The sequence below is a fragment of the Stegastes partitus genome, unplaced genomic scaffold (assembly GCF_000690725.1).
Source record: "Stegastes partitus isolate 25-593 unplaced genomic scaffold, Stegastes_partitus-1.0.2 Scaffold418, whole genome shotgun sequence".
NCBI classification, from domain to species: Eukaryota; Metazoa; Chordata; class Actinopteri; family Pomacentridae; genus Stegastes; species Stegastes partitus.
In genome coordinates, this window is record NW_007578149.1 from 350,111 (window position 1) to 368,207 (window position 18,097).

Genomic DNA, 18,097 nt, shown 5'->3' on the forward strand with positions numbered 1-18,097 from the left:
AGGCCGTGTGATGCATCAGAGGCAGCTCCAGTCCAAAGCAAACATAATATGTTTTGTGTACCTGCTGCAGGAATTATTCCTGCGTCCTACATCTCAGCGCAATAAGTGTATTCACGGGAGGTTTTAAACATGAGCCGCCTTCAGCTGGCTGTAAGGATCGGTGTGATATAACTCACGTCAGCTGTAAATTACACTTTTCCTCTCATGTAGACTGTCAGCAGCAGCGTATATCCTGGCCGTGGCTTATACAACACCTCATTTAGCCGCCTGCCCGCTAACCTGCTGAAGGCTTTTTGTTAATATCGCTGCCGCCGCCGACTTTGACCCCTCAGAAAACATTAATTTGCCTCATGATCACTATTATTAGAATCCCCGTTTCATAACTTATTGCTGCTGGTCTGTTTGTGCAGATGTTGGACAGATGTTGTAAATGTAAAATAATCGGCCGAGCTCAGGCCACGTCTCGACCAAAACAGGTTTCTCTGTTATTTCTCCACATTATGCTAAAATCTATTGTGGTTTATTTGACACAAAACACACGACAAGCTTCTAAAATCATTATGCAGCTACACAATAAATCCAATAATCTGATATATAAAACATCGTATCACTCACGACTCTTTTTCTTATTCATGATACTCCAGGTGCATGTTGTTAATAATCACTTCAGGGCTGTTACCTGTAATGTTGTATTTTTATCTTGAAGTATTGGATTTAAATTCAAAAAGAGACCTAATTTAACTAGATTATATATCTAATTATTCTTATTTAGGATGTACCAGCATTTGTTATATGCAAAAAAATCATACATCAACCCACAATTATGATATAAACAAGTGACAAAAGGCAGTAAGTCATTGTGATGGAGATGTCCACATGTATTCATGCTCCTTGAAACTACCACAATTTTTCATCAAATGCAGCTTCTGTATGATTCCAGATGTTCCTGCTGGTTCCCACCATGTTCTATCACGTTCTGATCCACTATAAAGGTAGAACAGCTGATCAGTAGATCTCTAGTCAGGTCCAAAGAGCCCAGGTAGCTGCTGTTGGGGTCCATCCCTGAGAGAGAGCTGCATGTTGCTGCTGCTCACAAGATGTTTAAAGCCGATAAAGTCACATCAAGAGTTTTCCAGGTCCAGCGTTCACAGATGAAGCTTCATGAAGAAGTCCAAGAAGCTCCTCACTGAGGAACATGTCAAAGGGCTGCAGGAGGACAGACGTGAGCCCTGCACTGGAACAATGGTGGAGGCCCAGAAGAACCCAAGGACCAGCACCAAGAGCATCCTGATGGATGTGAGCAGTTCTGGTAGCAACATGTCCATCAGACACTCCAGCAGACCAACAACAAGGCTGGTCTCCATGGAGACAAGGAGGATCCACTTCTCCAGGACTGAGAAGAAAGCTGCTGCTCATCACTTCATGAACACAGAGAAAGGAGAAGCATCCAAGGCCAAGAGCAGCATCCCCACGGTCCAACATGGTGGTGGAACGTGATGCTTTGGGGCTGCTGTTGAGCCGACGGACCAGACAGCCTGGTCAGAGGAACCGGCTTCATGAGAACAGAGGAGAACATCAGGAGGTCTGCAGGAACACTGCTCCTTGAGCAGCACTGGAGCTTCAACAAGACGATGATGTGAAACATGCAGCCACAGTGGTGAAGAAACGCTGAAGAGGAAACAATGAGGAGATGTTGGAGCGGCCCAGCCAGAGTCCAGACCTGAATCCATCCAGAACCTGTGGAGGAACCCAAGAGCAGAGTGATGGAGAGGAAGCCTTCAAGCTCCAGGAGCTGCAGATGGACACCTGGAGGAACCAAATCCCAGAAACACTGTTGGACACTAGAACAGCTGATGTGGAGCAAAGTAAAGCCTCTGATGAGTGAAGAAGAGGACGAAGACGTTTGGATGGAAACATCATGAACATCTCAAACACAACGTCTGAGTTTAGTCTCTGGTTCATGTCGTTTACAGCCAGAAGGAACCTGCTGGTTAAATAAGAATCACTATAAATCTATATTTAGCATAATTTTGGCTGTTTTTTAGGACGAGTAACTGACTAGAGAACAACTACATCAGCTGTTCTACCTTTATAGTGGATAAGAACGTGATAGAACATGGTGGGAACCAGCAGGAACATCTGGAATCAGATAGAAGCTGCATTTTCTCATAAATCTGCAACAATTTCAACAGCTGTGGATCGTTCTCGACTCAATATTTTAGTAAAAATGTAAAATATAACCACATAAATAGTCCAAATTCATCATTGTCGTCTCTAACATGATGTTTTTCTGTGTTTTGTTTCTTGTTTACGTCATTTCCAGCCAGAAGAAACCTGCTGGTCAAATAAAAAATCACTATAGATCTATACTTTAGCATGTAGAGGAATAATGTGGAGCTTAAATGTACATCTGAAAGAAAGTGTGAATGTAATTCATAGCTTTGTCAGAGACACTGAAGGTCTATATCTCTGTTGTTACTGACACAATCAATCAGTGCAAAAGATCAATAATTAATGCAAGAAATCTCACACGAGACACGTTTTTTTTTTCCCACCAACTTTATTATACAAATTCTGTGTAAGTCACTGTCGTATCCAAGGGGATCAATGCATCGAACAATAACAAAAGGGTCGATTTGAAATTTGTAGGCATGAAAATAAATCCATGAATTTGTCATCGGTGGCCGTGAACCCTCCGCACTCTAAATGAATTCATAATGGTAAAAACGCGCACCATATTCATTCATTTCTGTCTGAGAACGAGCCTCTTCCTCTGCCGTGTTCATCTGAGATAACCGCTGTAGCCATCGAGGAGGTTTGTGACGATAAAAAGAGACGACAAAATGTTATGAGCTCGGCACTGTACAATTCATTAAATACTAACACATAGGTTGTTTTTTTGTTCTTTTTTCTCTTAGAATCCTCAAATTAATGTCACTCAAAATATTCTGATTGTACTAGCTATACAAAATACGATACTTGCACAAATTAGATTAACCATTTATAAAATCGTGATGATGATGGATATGGCTTGTGAGATTTTACAGACTTTGCTACAGACCTTTTTGTGGCTCTATTTAAAAAAATCTAATACTACTGTATGTCATCTGTCCTATTTCCCTGAAAAAGACACTCAAAGCATTCGGGTTTCCGTCAGTTTGTCTCCGACCTGCGTAATAAACATTCATCCCGGCATACATACGTTATGGCATCGCGGGTTCTTCGGGTGGAACCCACCGTCCCTCGCTGACCATTTCCTCACCTACACTCACATTTAGAAGGCTGCAGATTGTTTTTGTACCAGAGTGGAAACCGAAGTAATCACTTGAGATCGAGAAGTCGTAAGGCCGATGTCTAGGCACAGCACGTACAGCTGGAGAGTCGGCGACGACCGCTAAGTCCAGGCAGACTGTAAACGCCTCGCTATGAAATGGAGCTGGCATGCATCAAGATCTGGAATGTTCTAGAAACGTCGTGACCAGATGTGTGAAAAAAACCAACTAGTCGTGAGAATTATCTAAAAACAATAAACACTTAAATCCCACCAAGTAAAAGAACATCACATCATAAGATAATCGTTAATAATAACCATAACAGTTATAATAATTACTAATAATAACACTCCATCATATTCAGAACAACTACATTGAGCACTGCGTATAGGAAGATTGTCCGAATGGAATCTGTGTTCGTCTGCTTGAGCAGCTTCCGTCTGCGATCCGCGAAATCACCTCTGATAAAAAACTAAATAAATCCTTCAGCTGAATGTAAACCTCGAGGACGCAAAGCGCGTTTGCGTCTGGTGCAAATATCAGGGGGTAGAATTGTGCAAAGTTTAGTCTCCGTCTTTGTACTGTGCTTAAATTGCTCTTTTTTTGTACACATTAATACTTAATACATCATGACAATATCAACACAAAATCAATAGAAAGAGATAGCATTTATATGGACCACAGATACCACATACTACAGTATATAGGATAGGATAGCCCTTAGTATTGATAAGCGTTGTTATTGATGATTTTTTTTCCTCTTTTCTGGTTTTTTATGTTGTTTTTTTTGTTGTTTTTTTTTTTTTTTTACTGGCTGAAGTGCGTTATGATACAGCAGGTCTTTGTGTCGAGGACGGGAAGGGCTTCCTAACCATCCGAGTCTCTTACGGCCCTCGGCGCCGTGCAGGAGGAGGCCTCGGGTCGCCCTCGGGTCGCCCTCCGTCCCATCCTGTACAAAATCTCACTGACTCTGTCACCTGGCGAGAATAATATTAGGAATATAATAATAAAACGGTGATTGTCAGACCAGCTTACCCTGTGGTTGTTTTTTCTTTTTACTTGTATCTCCATAAATGGCTTTGAAGGACAGTTGTGTAAGTGCAACCTCTGCGTCACGTCTATTCATTTGTGCTCTGTAGAAAAACCTTTGCCCTCAACCTACTTTAAAGCCTCTTCATTGGTAAACTGAACACTTTTATCTCTCGATTCTGTCTGATTTTTTTTCTTTTTGATGGCTCTGTATTATTTGGTAGCCCATTGTTTGTACAGGTAGGTCCTGATCTACAGGTGGGAACTCACCCGTGATGCGATAAAACACACTGCTGTGGTGTAACAGCGATCAGAGCGAGCTCCTCTGGGGGTTTCATCTAAGGTCACATGGAAAACGAGGCAACCCAGGCATCGGATCGGTAACGTGGGTACGTCCGCAGGTTAAATCAGGCGCCGACAGTCAGAACCAGCCCACACTCTGTCTGCTCGGTTACACAAGAAGCAACAAGAGTCCAAGTTGTGTGTCTGGACGAGCGTCAGACCTCCGGAGTCCAGAATAAAGTTCAGGTCCAGTTTATAAATCAGCGAGCAGACAGTCAATTCGGGTCGGCGGCTCTGAAACTCTGTGGTGTTAATATTCCACACAGTTCACTATCTAATATGGCTCCTGAGTACTTTTTTTAGAAACATATATAAAAACTAAATATGAACGACACTCCTGCTTCCCTCCCAGTCAGTCTCTCTGCGAGTAATGGCACCGCTGTTTATGGCAATATGGCGAATTCGGTTACAAAATATGGCTGATGTACTGTAGGCTATCACATAGGTGGAACCGCGGTTCCCCTCTGAGAGCTTTAGTCGTATAATATTCAAGCTATTTAATTACAATTAACACTAATCTGAATAAAGACATGATACTGTTACTATTATACTTGATACTTCTAGTGTAGCTGTAGGTCTAGTGGTCGAACTCACACCGTCACCTCGTTTTTACTCCCCGTCCTGATGCCCTGGCTGCCTCCGCTGCTGCCTCCGGACCCCCCGCCGCCGCCTCCCGGTATGAAATGTAGCTGCTCGATGGTGTTCTGCCTTTTCGCTGCGAAAGCCATCCTCCTGGCGCTGTGGCCCCCCAGTGTTCCCGTTCCCATGACGACTCCCGCCCCGGGCATCTCCCCCGCCCAGCCCATCCCACCGCTCATGTGGCCCGTCATGGGGGCGTTGCTCCTCTCCTGCTCGCGCCCAGACGTCGGGTGAGAGTTCATCTTGATCATGTGGTGGCGGTCCAGGGAGGGCGTGGCGCAGACGTTCTGCTGGGACTGGGCCTTCTGCTGGCGAGGCAGCGTGGGCACGATGCCTCCCGTGTGGGCGTATGGATCCACCACGCCCATGCCGCCGACGCCCATCCGGTCCTCCAGGTGGTCCGGGGACATCAGCAGCCGATCCTCCCTCCGGTCCTCCCGTCGGTCGTCCCGTCGATCGTCCCGTCGATCATCCCTTCGATCATCCCGTCGATCATCCCGTCGATCATCCCGTCGATCATCCCTTCGATCATCCCTTCGATCATCCCGTCGATCATCCCTTCGATCATCCCGTCGGTCGTCTCGGCGATCATCTCGTCGATCGTCTCGGCGATCATCTCGTCGATCATCCCGCCGATCGTCCCGCCGATCGTCTCGTCGATCGTCCCGTCGATCATCCCTTCGATCATCCCGTCGATCATCCCTTCGATCATCCCTTCGATCATCCCGTCGATCGTCCCGTCGGTCATCCCGTCGGTCATCCCGCCGATCGTCCCGTCGGTCATCCCGTCGATCGTCCCGTCGGTCATCCCTCTTCCTGGTGAGCGTCTGCGTGTTGGAGTTCTTGTTGGAGGCTGCCATGGCTTTGTAGTACTGGTGCTGCTGGTTTTTGGACAGCCGCGACAGGGTGCCGGTGTTCCCGGGGACATCGCCCATGTTGAGCAGCTGGTCGGTGGACTTGACCTTCCTCGGCGGCTTGGACAGGGTGTCATAGTTGGGGTTGAACTGGGGCTCCGGGGGGTCCAGGGGGTACGGGTTGGGGGTGGGCGAGGCCGGCATGCCGGAGGGCGGAGGCGGGATCCAAGGACGGGCGGCGTGCCGGGGGAGGGTCCCTCTGCCGCTCAGGGTGTAGTCTCCACCCCAGTGCAGGTGGTGCTGGGAGGACTGGAGGGCTGGCTGGGCGGTGTGAGGCCGACGCTTGGTGGTGCAGTAACCGGACGAGTATTCATCCAGACCTTTCTCTGGAAACCAAACAGAATTAACCCGTTTATCACCACAGAAAACAGAATCAGGACACAGGGGGTCACGTCAATACATGCACGGAGGACCTTTAAAGCTGCAAACAACAAGTTGTTTTGACATTATAATGGTGGCAATTACACCAAGTTTGCATCGTGTTTAATTTGAGATAAGCTAAGCTAAGCTAAGCTAAGATACGCTAAGCTAAGCTAAAACTAATTTGGTGGTGTAATAACCAGATGAGTATTCATCCAGACGTTTCTCAGGAAACCAAGCAGAATTAACCCGTTTATCACCACAGACAACAGAATCAGGACACAGGGGGTCACTTCAGTACATGGCAAGGTAGATCTTTAAATTTGCAAACAATAAGCTGTGTTGACATTACAATGTTGGATATTACACCAAGTTAGCATCGTATTTAATTTGAGGCAACCTGAGCTACGCTAAGCTAAAACTTCATTGATGTTGTAGCAACCAGACAAGTATTCATCAAGGCCTTTCTCTGGAAACCAAACAGAATTGATCCATTTATCACCACAGAAAGCAGCATCAGGACACAGGGGGTCACTTCAGTACTTAGCAAGACAGACCTTTAAAGTTGTGTTGACATTATAATGCGGGTAATTACACTACATTAGCATTGTGTTTAATTTAAAGATAAGATACCACTTTAGTAATCCCGAAGGAAGTTCCTATGCCAGTTAACGGGTGACAACTGATCGATTAATTAACTCCAAGGCAATGGGTACATTTTGTACAATTGACCTTAATAAAGAGCAACTCCACTGATTAAGGCTGCAGCTCGTGATTATTCTCCTTAATCACGATTTCGGGGTTAATCGATAAATTGTTTGTCTCTAAAACGTCAGAAAATGTTTCCAAAAGCCAAAGACATTCAGTTTACTGTCACAGAGGAGGAAAGAAACCAGAAAATATTCACATTTAAAAAGCTGTAAATACAAAATTTAGACGGTTTTCATTTTAAAATTACTCAAACTGATTAATCGATTGTGAAAATGGTTGACGATTAATTTTTCAGTTGACAGCTGTTGCAGCTCTACAAGGAAAATAAGCAACTTTTGCATTTTAAAATGTGACGTTTTAATGAAAATATAAGATAAAAGTTAGAATGGATAACTGACGACAACATAACATAACATAAGACTTTATTCATCCCAAAGGAAGTTCTTGTGCCAGATGTGACTCAGAAAAAATAAAACGACGACTTGAACAGTAGAAAAGCAAGAATATGTGAGTACAACACGTTACTGAAATAAAATAAAATAAGATAAAACAAGGCTAGAATAGAACAGTCCAAGTCGGTCTGGTAATTAAGCATAGGGATAAGTCAAAAGTATAAGTAACTAATAAATCATTTTCTGCAGTATTTGATTTAAAACCCAAATTTAGGTTGTGTTAAATTAACTAAATTGGCCTGATAGATAATTCTGATTATGGATATTGACATAATTGATCGATAATAACCTGCGATTTTCAGATTTTCTACAAATAATGCTCATGTACATTTTTGTTTATTTTATTTATTTTTTTCGTACTGATATTCCTTAAATGTTTCCCTTTTGCTGCTGTAAAGTCCCCGTTGTGGGACTATCTAAGGCTCTTATTTTATCCTATTTTATCTTAATAATGGAATTTTTCTCCACCTTCAGGATGTCTAAACCCTAAAAACCTAAAAGAAAAATGTGTTTATGCTCGAATTTACATGAGTGTAAATGAAGAGCTAATTCCTCCAAGTCAGTTTATCTCGATGGCGGGACATAAATTGATTAAAAGTTGTCAAAAAGACTGATTAAAGCTGTTAAACAACAAAATATTCACATTTAAGAAGCTGCAATCACTGAAAAACTACTCAAACTGATTATTCGATGATCAGAACAGTTACGTCATTTAAGAGCTGACGACTGATCGGTTATTCGTTGCAGCCCTACGAGGACATCAGTGCATTTTAAACGCAGAAAGGTTGATTGAAGCTGTTATTTCTTGCTTGTTTTCAGAGCGTTTCTTCTAAACTCTGCTGCAGAGCGAGGCGACTCACCGAGGCGTTTGAGGGACGAGTACCGGTTGAGCTCGGGCTTGGTGGCGCTCTCGTAGGAGGGCGGCAGCTGGGCCAGGTTGTGCAGGGAGTGGTGGAAGGAGGGCTGGGACTTGGTGTTGTTGTGCTTGCTGGAGAGCAGCGTGCCTCCAGCTGCCAGCTGAGCGTTGTTCATCCGAGGTGTTCGTTCTGCAGGGACAAGACGGCGGCGGCGTGTTAAATGAGATCTGCTCCTCTGGATGCAACGCGTGGCGCACGGAAGAGATTTTTAACTTGCTTTTCAGCGCCGACACAAGCTCTGATCATCGTTATTATTGTCGGGATGAATGAGACTACTTCTGAGCTCAAAAACGAAGCTGAATGAAGTAAATGAAGCATCAAAGTGATTACATGTAATTTACATGGAAGCCGGCGTTCGGCAGCTGCTTACCGATGGTTGCCGTGTGTTTGGGGCTGGAGCCTGACGAGTGGATGAAATTGTGCTGCAAATTGCCCACTGCAAGTCAGAAAGAACAGGAATTAAAATAAATAAATAAATGAATCAGCTCACAAAATGGATGTCAGGCAGGTTTGAGCTGAACAACATCAAAAGATCGAGTCGGCTGCACGTCTACCTGCATCACAGAAACACGCGTCGTTTTCTGCATTAAACTGAACAAAGTGAATTAACGGCATCGTCTCCACCAGAAAATATTCAGATTTAAGAAGCTGCAATCACAGAATTTAGACTATTTTTTAATGGAAATTGACTCAAACTGAATCTCAAAATAGCAGATGATCAACTAATCGATTAATCGCTGGAGCTCTACGAGGACTTTAGTACATTTTGACAATATAAAATGTGACGTATTAATGAAAATGTAATTACGGCTCCAATCAACAGTAACGTGATGAAACTTGTTCGGTAAGTTCTCAGCATCAATTCTCTTATTTCTCTGCTGGTTGTTGATTTAAACGTGACTCAGTAATTAATTCTGACGTTGAATATTCTGTCAGTTAAAATAACGGATTTGCTGTTTGGGCTTTTACAAAATGGTGCAAAGTTCTCCTCAGATGTCCGGTTTTGTCCAAAAATATTCAGTTTACTGTCACAGAGGAGGAAAGAAACCAGAAAAAATTCACATTCAAGAAGCTGAATTCACAGAATTTAGACTGATTTTCTTTTTAAAAAGTGACTCAAACTGATTGATCGATTATGAAAAAGATTAAATCAATCAATTCACTGAGCGACTAATCAGCGATACTTGTGATCATCATATTACTAAATCATATAAAACCGTGTGTGAATGTCAGGAGTGTCTTTAAGCAGAGTGATGAATAAATATGAAAAATAACATCTTATTTATTATTTTTCATTCGTTAATTAACCAACCAACTCCTAAAACACGTCTACAATCTACACAGAAGCACTGATCTGCATATTATTGTACTTTAATTCTAAATTCAAGCATTAATTTTACATTTTTTTTAGTGAAAACAGTGACTATAGTGAAGTAACTAAGGCTAAAGTTTGTTTTTTTTAGCTCGCTGCCCCTGAGGATGCCTGTTTTATTCCATCTCCTGAGCGATAACGCTGCCTCCACGCAGAGACGTGACGAGCACAGCGAGCCTCTGCTGCTAACAAAAGCTCAGACTGTGCCTCCGACGGTTCACTGAAGCTGCTCACATCTGTTGTCCTTGCTGGGCAGTCCCGGGGCGTACAGGTTCTTGGGAGGCCTCCCCAGCGTGCCCTGACCGTCGGCCACGGCCAGAGCCACGCTGTTGTTCCTCTCGTCCTGCTGCACCGGGCTGGACTGGTGCCGCAGCATGTCCACCAGGGCTCTGAGGACGGAGCGAAGCCAGTGAAACAGGAGGAAAAACAGCCAGCAAACGCTACTCACCCAACACAACGTCACACCAGAGTCACACCGAAACACGTCTGCTGCAGGACTGATGAGGATTTTATGTTTGTTGTGAAAACTGAACACAAAGTCGGTTAATTAAGACGTTTAAATCAGCTGCAGATGTGTGAGAACGAAGCTTCTGAAGAATCAGAACCTTTAAAGGCTGCAGCTAAAGATTATTTCACTTCTGGACAAATCGAACAACTGTTTGGTTTCTGAAATGTCAGAAAATGGTGAAAATTGTCTTGTTTTGTCTAAAGAGCTTCAGTTTACTGTCACAGAGGAAGAGATAAACCAGGAAACATTCACACTGAAGATGCTGCAATCAGAGAATTTAGAGTTTTTTTATTTAAATAGTCCACAATTAATTTATTAATCAACAACTAGTAGATTAATTGTCGCAGCTCGACAAGGAATTTAGTTCATTTTAACATTTTAAAATGTGACGTATTAATGAGAACGTCATTATTTCTCCAGCTGACAACAACTAACACTGCAGGATCTTCATCTCAACACTTTAACTTGCTCGGTAAGTCCTCAACACCAGGTGCGTTCCTCCACTATGTTGTTTTAAAGGTGCTTCATACCTGAAGTATTGATTAGTTCTGGATTAACTGATCGGTTGTTCAGACTCTAAAATTTTTTCCTCAAATGTCTGGTTTTGTCCAAAAATATTCAGTTTGCTGTCAAAGAAACCAGAAAATATTCACATTGAAGACGCTGCAATCACAGAATTTTTCTTTTTAAATAAATTACTCAGACAGAAAATCGATTATTAGAACAGTTGGAGATGGATTCAGTGAACTGCAGCTGACGTGCTGGTCAGATTGCTTCAGACTAAATGGTGTGTGTGGATGTCAGCCTGGTGGTGAATGGACAGAAGCACGTGCACAGCCATGAATGAATGAATGCAGAAACTAACATGTCATTTAATATTTGTCATTCTCTGATCAACCGACCAACTGTTAATGTGCATCTACGAGCATCTTCTTCCACCAGACAGAAAACTGTGACCTGCACAGAAACCAAAGTCCTTATTGCCAAGACTGCAGGCCATATATGAGCCGAGGAAGCCAAGAGGAAACCAAAACAGCCATGATTCCTGCAGCAGCCACTCGATGGAGATGAAATATGTTTCAGCTGATGACTAATAACATTATTCTGATTCCAGAATGATGAATCTGGGCCATTTATGGAGCTCTGAAAACCTAATTTCGTTACAGTGCTCGTGCATGGGAGCCGGCGGACGGAGCGCGAGCCTCACCTGGGCATGTTCAGGTCCCGCTGCTGGGCCTCCTGCTGCACCTTGTTGAACACCACCTTGATGCCCACGGCCACGGCCACCATGAACACCACCACGCCGCCGATGACGAAGCCGGTGTTGTGGCTCTGCTGCTTCAGCGGGTCGAAGTCGGGGTCGTTGCCCAGCTCCTCGGGGATGATCATGGTCTCCGTCTGCGGCTTGGCCCAGTCCGGGGAGTCGTAGTTCTTGCAGCTGTCCTGGTCCAGCTGCCGGCTCCGCTCGGGGCAGCAGAACCGGTAGTGGCAGGTCCCGCAGCAGAAGACGAAGGTGTCTTTGGAGCAGTTGAAGGCGCTGTCGAAGTGTCCCATGACGTCGTAGTAGCCCCGGCACACGTCCATCCACAGGTCCATCATGCGAGGCCGGATCGGCGCCACCTGGGCCGCACCCAGCGGGGGGGCCAGGGCCTCGGACGAGGTGACGTTCTTGGGGAACATCACCTGGGGCAGCGGCCTGGGAGGCGTCTCCAGGACCCCCTCCGGAGGGTCCGTCTCGGGGGTTTTGGTCCGGCCTTGGAGGGCAGCCGGCCTGAGGTTGGCCTGGATGGCGAGGAGCAGCAGCGAGGGGCTGGCGTCGGCGGCGGGCTGCTGGGTGAAGGGCCTCCCGGAGCGGTCGGTGGGCTGAGGAGGGGGGGACGCGGAGGTCTCCACCACGGTGGTGAGCGGGGCAGTGAGGAGGGAGAGCAGGGAGACGGCGAGGACTCGGAGATTGGTGGTGGGCGTCATTTTTACATGACTAAGACATCTATTTTCTGTTGTTGAGTCAATGCAGTTACAACGCTGTATCCGCTTGTGCAGTTTAACCCACTAAAGCGGCCTGAGGAACATTCAAGGAGCATGTAGGGCCTGCTGGGGTCATTCAGGAGCTCTGGCTGACCAGATCTGGAGTCTTTGTCTGTGTCGGTGTGATAGTAATTAAAAAGGAACAAGGAGGATGTAAAGGAAGGAACACCAGCAGAACGTTGTTGTTTTGTTTTTTGTTTTTTCTGTAGCTTTCAGTAATTGGCCGGGATGCTGTTAAAACGGGTTCCTGCAGGAGAGGAGCTCTGCAGCAGCAAAATGGCTCCACAAGCTGAAAACAACAATCTTCATGCTATTTAGGCCTGAACGCCTGGTGTCCTGCTGCAGGGGACAAGACTAAGTCCAGTAGGACCGTGTCAGTAGGACCGTGTCAGTAGGATAGGGGGCTGCTGTACATTCCTGTGCTGCTTGTGGCACTTGGAGCAGAGACTACATGTAAACAGCTTCACTGTGTTGCTCACTTCTGGCACTGCGTACATTCACAATTGGCACTTATTTATCCTGCGAGCAAATCTGGGGGGGGAAAAAAGCATGCATTAAATCTGTGTAGTTTGCTCTCCCTCATATATTTGGTGCTGTGTGGTTCTGTAAACAATCAGACGTGATGAAGCGAGCGTCCATTAACGCGGGCCGGTCTGTAGAAACACGGTGTCCTGGGTCTGGTGATGCTTAAGTGCTCCAAGACTGTAACAGCTGAAAATTAGGAGTAAGCACAAACCACAGAAACGCGTCGCAGAGTGAGTCAAATGTCATGATTTTAAGTGTTCTGCATTCAGCTTTCAGGCCGTGTCACTCAGCTGTGCCGCTAATTAGACGTGAGCTGAATGGCGCATTGCTTCTCCGCGTGACACGTCTCCGCAAAGTAGAATTATTCCTGATTTGTCTCAAAGAATATCACTTTTGTTGAGAAATATGTAAATGTGTGAAGTTATTGTGCTGGAGGTGTTGGGCAATAATAGACAGAGGCAGATCTGTCTCCCACAGAAATTATAATTACATGTAATTATCAAAACGTCCCTATCTGTGGCGGAGCATGTAGGCACGGATGGGGGAGACTGAAATCACCGAGGGCTCCACTTGTTTCAGTTACATGCTCCTCTAACCTTCTGAGGAGGGTTCAGAGGAGGGAAAACGAGACGCACAAAGCAGCAGCTCTCCCTCTGACTAATGTTCCCAAAAGGCTTCTCCAGGGGGGGGATTTGTTCTTCTTCTCCTTCCAGAAGCTGAAATACAAAACAGGACACATGAGATTAGCTGACCCCTGCTCCATTTTGGGTCCCCCTCCTTTTATTTATTTCTTTCTTAATCATTAGTGTGTTTGCACAAAGGCTCCAGAAAAACCGAGAGAGAGAGAAAAAAAGGGCATAAATGCAGGGTTGAGGGATTTAAATGAGCAAAGAGATTGTGGCGAGCGGGAAGAGCCAGAGGTATAGATGCAGAGACGACCATGAGTGGGAGGGCGGTGTGTGGGTGGCACAGAATCAAGTACATTTCTCCCAGCACTTACCAATACAACATCACACAAACAGAGCTGCAAACAGAGAGACAGAGCGGCTCACCAAGACTGCAAATCAGCAACAATTAAAGGGCGACATTGTGCAAAGTGTACAGAGGCTTTTTGTGTCAGCGTGAGAGACTAGAGTTCCTGCAGAAGCTCCTTGTGGTCCTTCATCGCTCCCTCCTTCCTTCCTTCTCCTCTTTTCTCCCTCGTTCTCTCTTTCTCAGATTCTGTGCGTGGGTTGAGGCAGCTAACTCTCTCAGAATAGCACTGCAGCTCTGTCTGTGTGTGAGTGAAAAGAGGCAGTGAAAAGAGAAGAAAAAAAAAAAAAGGCAGCCACGGTCCAATCTGCAGCCCCAGCCAGCAGCAAAGATGCCACATCTGCGCGTCTCTCCTGCTCGACAACATCGCACCGACGCCTCATCTCATAAACGATGCTCTCGGTGCAAAACACACAAATGAGTTGAATGTGCAGCAGCAGACACACAAACACCCGCAGATCCGCTCAAACAATGGGCGCTCAGTGCTCCTGCTGCAGCCAGGAGGTGAATTTGCATGGAGCTGGAGATGTTCTGCTCCTTCTCACTGTGCTGCTGAAGCAATGCAAAGCAAAGGAACCAGAGGAACCAGAGGGGAGAAGAGCAGCTGCTTCTACAGACTCCTTCATTTGCACCACTGATTGCGTAAAAAAAAAAAAAAAAAAAAAGAGCCTGATTTCGCTCCAAACTGCAGCCTGCTCGGGAACATTTCAACAGGTGTCAGCTGGAAATGAAACAAAATGGCCTCTTTTTCTGTATGTTGGTGGTGGAGACAGAAAGAAAGAAAGAAAAAAGAACCCAGAATACAAGTCATCAGACAGAAACAGGCGCTACTTTATCAGCTGCGCAACCAACATTTTGCACATCAGGTCCATAAGTTCCAACCAACAAGCGCGCGTCTTATGGACATGACTTGCATGTATCAGGCAGAGTGCGTGGGTGTATCCGTGCCGGTGTGTGTGTGTGTGTGTGTGTAGTCCGGCTGGATGTGTCGGTGTGTTAATATGTTCCTAATGTCCTAACGCGGATCAAAGTGCTGGAGAACATGTCTGCGCACAAAGACGCTGCCGCCGCTCAGATGTTTCTGTGGCGCAGCTTCATCCAAACGCGTCTCGGTCACACAACCGCCGAAACACCAACACAAACTCGGTTTTCGTGCACAATCGGACACACGGCGACACAATCGGGCGGTTTTGCATTAATTGCAGCTGCATTAGCGGAAGGTGCAGAATGTCGTGCCTTACCTGTGCGTTGCTGTGGCGCTGGATGTGGAGAGCCTGCGCACTGGCGCTCCGACGGCAGCAGCAGCAGCAGCAGCAGCCTGTTGTTGTAGCAGCAGAGGACGAGGACAGTTTGAACTGTTGCTGGATCTGACACCTGTTTTTTGTTTTAGGTTTTTAGGTTTTCACGGGTTCTGCTGCGGTTCTGTCTCCATCACACAGTTGGTAATCCATCAGCATCACGGGCACAAAAAAAAACACACAAAAAAACCGTCGCTGAACACCGAGATGTTCTGAGATGCTCCGGTTCAGGAGGTGCATCTGATTTCCAAGTTACAGAGTCTTTTTTCCCCGCAGATGAGTCCAGAAATCAAACTTTGCGGCGGCAGAGCGGACCGAGGCGGGCGCTCTGCTTCATTTCCCAGCGATACAGGTTCCGCCGCTCACTGCGCCTGGCCTCACGGAGGTCCGCCGGTGGGGGAGCGCTGTGATTGGTCGCTCAGACTGGTGCTGCTGCTCATTAGGCCCATTCAACTGGTGCCGTTCATCTGAGCTCCGTTAACGGAGTGACCCTGCAGCGCCTCTGGAAACACATCTGGCACGGATTTCTGTCAGAAAGTTAAAATAAAATAAAATAAAAATAAATAAAAAACGGAAGCAGCGCCGCAGAAACCGGAGGAAAGTTGGAAAATTCGAGCAGCAGCAGCCGGTGAATTCAGCGGAAGACCTCCGAGATCCAACCAGTGTGTGTGTGTGTGTGTGTGTGCGCGCGAGAGAGAGAGAGAGAAAGACACACACACACATACAGAGAGACACGGTTGCCACAGCAACTGTGTCATTATGTTGGTGGCAATTATGAAAGCGATGAAAACGGGGAAGGGGAGAGGATTGGCGCAAAAGCTTTAACACTGGAGCGTGAACGAAACTGTCAATTAGACTCAGACCTACACTGACAATCCGGAGATGTTAGGAGGAGGAGAAGGAGGAGGTGAAGCAGGAGGAGGTGAAGCAGGAGGAGGTGAAGCAGGAGGAGGTGAAGCAGGAGGAAGAAGATGAGCAGGAAGTGGAGGAGCAGAGGGAGGACGAGCAGGAGGATGTGATGGACAGAGGGAGCAGGAGGAGGAGGAACAAGGTGAGGAGGTGCAGGGGGAGGAGGAGGAGGAGGAGCTGGGGTCAGCTGCAGCCCCGAGGAGCAGGAGGAACAAAATGAGCAGCAAGCAGAGGAGGAGGAGGAAGAAGAGAAGGAGGACACGTTGAAGCAGGAGGAGCAGGAGGTGTTACTGGAGGAGAATCAGCAGCAGGAGGTGCAGGGGTCAGCCGGAGACCAGAGGAGAAGGAGGTGCAGGAGGAACAAGATAACTAGGTGGAGCAGGAATAAGAGGAGGAAGCACGGAGAGGACGAGCAGGATGTGATGGCACAGAAGGAGGAAGAGGAGGAGGAACATTGTGAAGAGTTGCAGGGGGAGGAGGAGGAGGAGGAGGAGGAGCAGGGGTCAGCTGCAGATCTGAGGAGCAGGAGGAACAAGATGAGCAGGAGGTGGAAGAGAAGGAGGACGTGTTGAAGCAGAGGGAGCAGGAGGAGGTACAGGGGGAACGGGAGGAGGAGAATCAGCAGCAGGAGGTGCAGGAGGAGCAGGATAACTAGGTGGAGCAGGAAGTGGAGGAACACGAGGAAGATGAGCACGGAGAGGACGAGCAGGAGGATGTGATGGCACAGAAGGAGTAAGACGAGGAGGAGGAACAGGGTGAGGAGGTGCAGGGGGAGGAGGAGAAGGAGGACCAGGAAGTGTAACAGGAGGAGGATCAGCAGCAGGAGGTGCAGGAGGAGCAGTGGTCAGCTGCAGACCTGAGGATGAGGAGGAGTGGGAGGAACAAGATGAGCAGGTGGAGCAGGAAGTGGAGGAGGAGGAAGAGCAGGAGGATGTGATGGAGCAGAGGGAGCAGGAGGAACATGATGAGAAGGTGCAGAGGGTGGAGGAGGAGCAGGCGATACAGCAGGAGCAGCAAGGGGAGGAGGAGGAGGAGGAGGAGGACCAGCAGCACAGCAGCAGGAGATGCAGGAGGAGCAGGGGTCAGCTGCAGACCTGAGGAAGAGGAACAGGAGAAGCAGGAGGTGGAGCAGCAGGGGAGCAGCAGTAAGGAGCTGGAGGAACAGAAGGAGGAGCAGAGGGCAGCTGCAGACCTCAACATGAGGTGCAGGAGAAAGACTGGGAGGAGCTGGAGGAGGAACAGGAGCAGTAATAACAAGCAGATCTGAGGATGAGGAGGAGCTCAGATCAGATGTTTTGTTCTCCTCAGATCTGGATCACATGAATGGAAGCAGCAGCAGATTGTAACAGGATGAATCATGAAGCAGCGTTTTACTCTGAGTGTGACGGAACGCTGCAGCAGCTGCAGCATGCATCGCTGCTGCGCCGCATTGACAGCATGGGGTTTGCTCTGCAGGTGGACTCCAGGTGCTGAAGGAGGTGCAGCTCCTCCAGGAGGAAGGTGAGGAGAGGAGGCCTGATAATTACCTGCATGTCAGGCTGCTGTTTCCACCAGGTGGGCTGCTGCTGCTGCTGCTGCTGCTGCTGCAGCTTCACCCGGAGCTGCTGAGTTTCTCATAAAGTCACTCCATCGCTGCCGACTGTGAACAAAACGAGGCTGGAAGACGTCACCGAGGAGAAGCTGCACATCGTCACCCCTGAGTAACATGTAACTGTATCCCCCTACAGTAATCAGATTACCTCTCATTTGGTTCGCAGAGTACATTTAATGTAAAATCTCAAAGTGTTCGTGA

At 46.9% G+C, this 18,097-nt stretch overlaps 1 protein-coding gene across 1 annotated transcript; it reads right to left on the bottom strand.

Moving 5' to 3' along the window:
* Positions 1-2,540: 2,540 nt before the first annotated feature.
* shisa7a (shisa family member 7a) lies at positions 2,541-15,616 on the bottom strand. The gene is made up of 7 exons (XM_008285819.1): positions 15,340-15,616; positions 11,724-13,782; positions 10,243-10,397; positions 9,007-9,072; positions 8,580-8,765; positions 6,076-6,522; positions 2,541-5,745 (listed from the first exon to the last, which is right to left on the bottom strand). Exons 2-7 carry the CDS (start codon positions 12,482-12,484, stop codon positions 5,234-5,236), a joined length of 2,127 nt encoding a protein of 708 aa, XP_008284041.1. The 5' UTR covers positions 12,485-13,782; positions 15,340-15,616; the 3' UTR covers positions 2,541-5,233.
* Between the last annotated feature and the right edge of the window lie 2,481 nt (positions 15,617-18,097).